The sequence below is a fragment of the Cucumis sativus genome, chromosome 5 (assembly GCF_000004075.3).
Source record: "Cucumis sativus cultivar 9930 chromosome 5, Cucumber_9930_V3, whole genome shotgun sequence".
NCBI classification, from domain to species: Eukaryota; Viridiplantae; Streptophyta; class Magnoliopsida; order Cucurbitales; family Cucurbitaceae; genus Cucumis; species Cucumis sativus.
This window is the reverse complement of record NC_026659.2, coordinates 12,243,323-12,247,011: the sequence shown is the minus strand read 5'-3', so window position 1 is coordinate 12,247,011 and position 3,689 is coordinate 12,243,323. Positions and strand designations below refer to the sequence as shown.

Genomic DNA, 3,689 nt, shown 5'->3' with positions numbered 1-3,689 from the left:
ACATTGACCTGAGAACTACAAATTGGTCTTATAGAGTTGCACGCTTGGTAAGAAGATGACTAAATTGCAGAAGATTTAGTGCTATGGTACCTATGATTGGACAATTTGATATGGATGTAACTTAGGAATATATCTATTTGGTATAAAAATATTACGAGGCTCTATATCATTCGACCAGGAGTTGTTGTGGGCCATCTGATACATATTTAAGTATTGTCTAATTATTTTTAATATAAATTTATTTTAAATATTTTCTAATTCATTTTAATATTTCACAAAGATCGAACAACAGTAGACTTTGTAATATTTCACAAATGATCCATACTACAAAAATTGGATTACTTGACGTTGATACGGTGTCAAGTGAACCTATACTTGATGTTTTAAAAAGCGTCAAGTAATCGACTGTCAAGTATAGTACCATTACTTGACACTCAAAAACCGTCAAGTATTATATTTTTTAACATCATTTTTGTGTCAACTAAGATATCAAATTTGATACTTTTTACGTGTCAACTAAGATAGTATAGTTGACTCTATTTATATGTCTAATAAAGTAGTATACTTAACACTTTTTACTAATAGAATATAAACTAAAAATTTATTAATACTTAACAGATAAAGTTTTTCTGGCTAAGTTCAATAAATTTAATAAGTGTGTCCTTTAATTTAGTCTCTTAAGTGAACAATGATTTAAAATAGTCTCAAGTAACTTTAACCTTATTATTCCAAACTTTTTGGTAAATGAGAGCTTTTATCCTCCCTTGCTAATGTGGTTTATTTTTATTATATTAATTTATTTATACAGTTTTTTTTTTTTTTCAAAAATAGACAAATCAATAAACTATATCAACTTTGTATAAAGAAAAAACTATTAAAAGATAATATTCATTATCTTTGATTTTTGGGTAAGGTACAAATATATTGTCAATTTTTTTATTGGAGATAATTTTTTTATTGGTATAATATTTAATAAATAAATGTTCTAATGCACACTAATATTATTATTTTTATCCAAAGAAAATAATGCTATACAATGTGGGTCTCTACCACCATAATGATAATGAAAAAAAAGTCAAATTTAATTATATAATGCATTATACCTAATGGTACAAAATAGTTATTAGTAGATCAAAAACTTTGTGTATAAAAAGGGTAAGGGTTAGGAATGGAGAATTACTAGATCAACATTAATATTATTGAGTGAGTGAGCCATTTTTTCTCTATCTAGAGATAGAAGGTTTTGAATCATGTCTCTAATTGGAAAGCTTGTGAGTGAATTAGAGATCAATGCACCTGCTGAGAAATTTTACAAAATATTCAAACATCAATGTTTTCATGTTCCCAATATAACCCCCAAATTCATTCAACAAGTTGAAATCCATGATGCTAACTGGGATGACCATGACCATGGCTCTATCAAGACTTGGTATTACACTGTTGGTATGCATAAAATCACCTTCTTCTTTTTCTTTTTTCTTTTGGTCTTTATTTTCATGACTAACATAGAGGGAAAAAAAATCGATCTCTTTCTTTCTTGTATTTGATTTGCAAGATGGCAAGGCAGAAGTTTTCAAGGAACAGGTCGAGTTTCATGATGATAAATTGTTGATAATCTTGGTTGGGCTGGAAGGAGATGTGTTCAACCATTATAAAAGCTTTAAGCCAGCTTACCAAGTTGTGCCCAAGGGTCCTAACCATTGCCAGGCAATTCTGACTATAGAGTATGAGAAACTTAATGATGGGTCTTCTTATCCTTACAAGTATATTGACCTCATGAATGGTATCACTAAGGACATTGAATCCCACATGAATTAAGTGTTCAAGTGTGGCTTCTTAATTTGTTGTGTGAAGTAAAGTTTTATTTTGTTTTGAAGTCATTTTCGTGGGGTTGAATATGTATCTTTGCTACTTTGCTTTTGTATTTCTATAAGCTATATATATGGTTTGTATTACATGTACAAAGTAAATAAAATCCAAGCTAAGGGTCATCCCTTGTTTATGTTTCGTTATTAATTTCCTTTGTAATTGTTTAATCCAAGACAACTCAATTGTTTCTTTCTTATTCATTATGTTTTGTGTCTATGTTATGTCTGTAAACATCTAATTTTTTTTCCTTTACAACTTAAAATGGGAAGTAAATTGATTGAATTAATTAAAATATAACTAAGAACAAATGATCGGAAAAAAAAAAAAAATCAAAGGACCCAGAAAAGAAGAGAGATAAGTGTTTTTTTCAATCCTCACTTCATTCTCTTAATCTGAGTTTACTCATAGGACCCAGAAAGAAGAGAGAAAGAGGGTTAGGCGGATAGTTAGAAGGGAAAGGAGGAAGAATGGAGATTCAGAGGCACCCCTTGATCTTGAATCCGTACGACTTGGGAAGGAGGAATTTGAGATATTAAATATATATGTTACAGTATTAGGTATACATATTTCATTGGGGGAATTGGTAAATTGATTAGGAAAGAGAAGTAATTAGATATATATTTAATTGGGAAAATGAGGGAGATAAATATTTATTATTGGAAAAGGTCAAAGAGAAGTTAGGGTTTTTTGTTTATATATATTAAAAAGAAATCTGAATTCCCCGGCCGTTCCTCCCTGCCATCGACCGTCACACCGCCTCCCAGTTTCTCCTCACTGTCCCACCCAAGAGCAGCGGCTCGTCTCTTTGTCTGCTACCCACCGTCCTAGTCGTCACCGCTCCTCTCCCCCTCATTGGCTGTCTCATTCTTCTTTGGAATCTAAAGATTTGTGTAAGTTTTGAGTACTTTCATGTTGTTCTTGAATGGGTCATCAACAATCAATTTGAGTTGGGTTTAAAATCATCCCTCTTGGAAAATGAAAGTTCATTTGGAGAACATTGGTTTGATTATTGAATTAATTACGGTAATTGTGTAGGTTGGAATTGAAGGTTGTTTTGGGTTAATTCAGTGGAGATATTGCAACCAAACTTTGGAAGTTAAAGTATTAAAAGCTAATTGCTTGGATTGAGGAATTGTATTTGGGCTATGAATAATAAATTAAAATTTGGGTCTTGCATGTAGCTACTATTTTCGCATATTTTGCTTTGTACTCAATTGTTTGCTTGGAGGGCATTCTTCTATTGGACACGCTGAGTTAAGCCATCAAAACTAATTAAATATTTTTAGTTTATCGTTATATAAGCATGCTTTTGTTTGATGGATAAATTTATTTCTCATGAGTGTAATAATTGAGCTATGTGTTGTCTTCCTATAGTATTGGTTGAATGATCTGTACTAGAAGACAAGCTACAGATGTGCACTACAAGACATCTCTGGACGCAATCATGGACAAGTCAGGAGATGCATGCAATATTTATCAGCGTCTAAGCCCTGCCCACGCAGTTAGTTCATCTCTCCCGATGCCTACACAACATGGCGTTGGAAGATAGAACCAAACTCCCAACGTCATTAGTAAAAGTTAAGGAGGAACTACCGACACTTTAATTAAAACATCACGTGTACCCTTCCTAGGTCTGTATTGGAAAAGGGAAAATGAGAAACTTTGTCGAAAACCACCACAGCTGTTGTGCCACCGTGCCTACGTGCCACCGCCATCATCGTTACTTGCTTTTTTCTCTTTCGACTCTGCCCCTATCCTTGGGTGTTATTGTTGTCGTCCCTATCTCGTCTGGTATGTAATTTATTTAAGTTAGATTTAAA

General features: G+C 32.5%; 1 protein-coding gene across 1 annotated transcript; it reads left to right on the top strand.

Annotated features, from left to right (window-relative positions):
• The first annotated feature begins 1,160 nt into the window (after positions 1-1,160).
• Positions 1,161-2,065, top strand: LOC116404012 (MLP-like protein 328). The gene is made up of 2 exons (XM_031886160.1): positions 1,161-1,443; positions 1,556-2,065. The coding sequence occupies exons 1-2, from the start codon at positions 1,251-1,253 to the stop codon at positions 1,816-1,818; spliced, it is 456 nt and encodes a 151-aa protein (XP_031742020.1). The 5' UTR covers positions 1,161-1,250; the 3' UTR covers positions 1,819-2,065.
• Positions 2,066-3,689: the final 1,624 nt, after the last annotated feature.

Excerpts from the sequence above, each read along its gene's own strand:
- LOC116404012 (XM_031886160.1), top strand. The coding sequence starts at position 1,251 with ATGTCTCTAATTGGAAAGCTTGTGAGTGAATTAGAGATCAATGCACCT. Across the intron at positions 1,444-1,555 it reads GACTTGGTATTACACTGTTG|ATGGCAAGGCAGAAGTTTTC; the intron begins GTATGCATAAAA and ends TTGATTTGCAAG.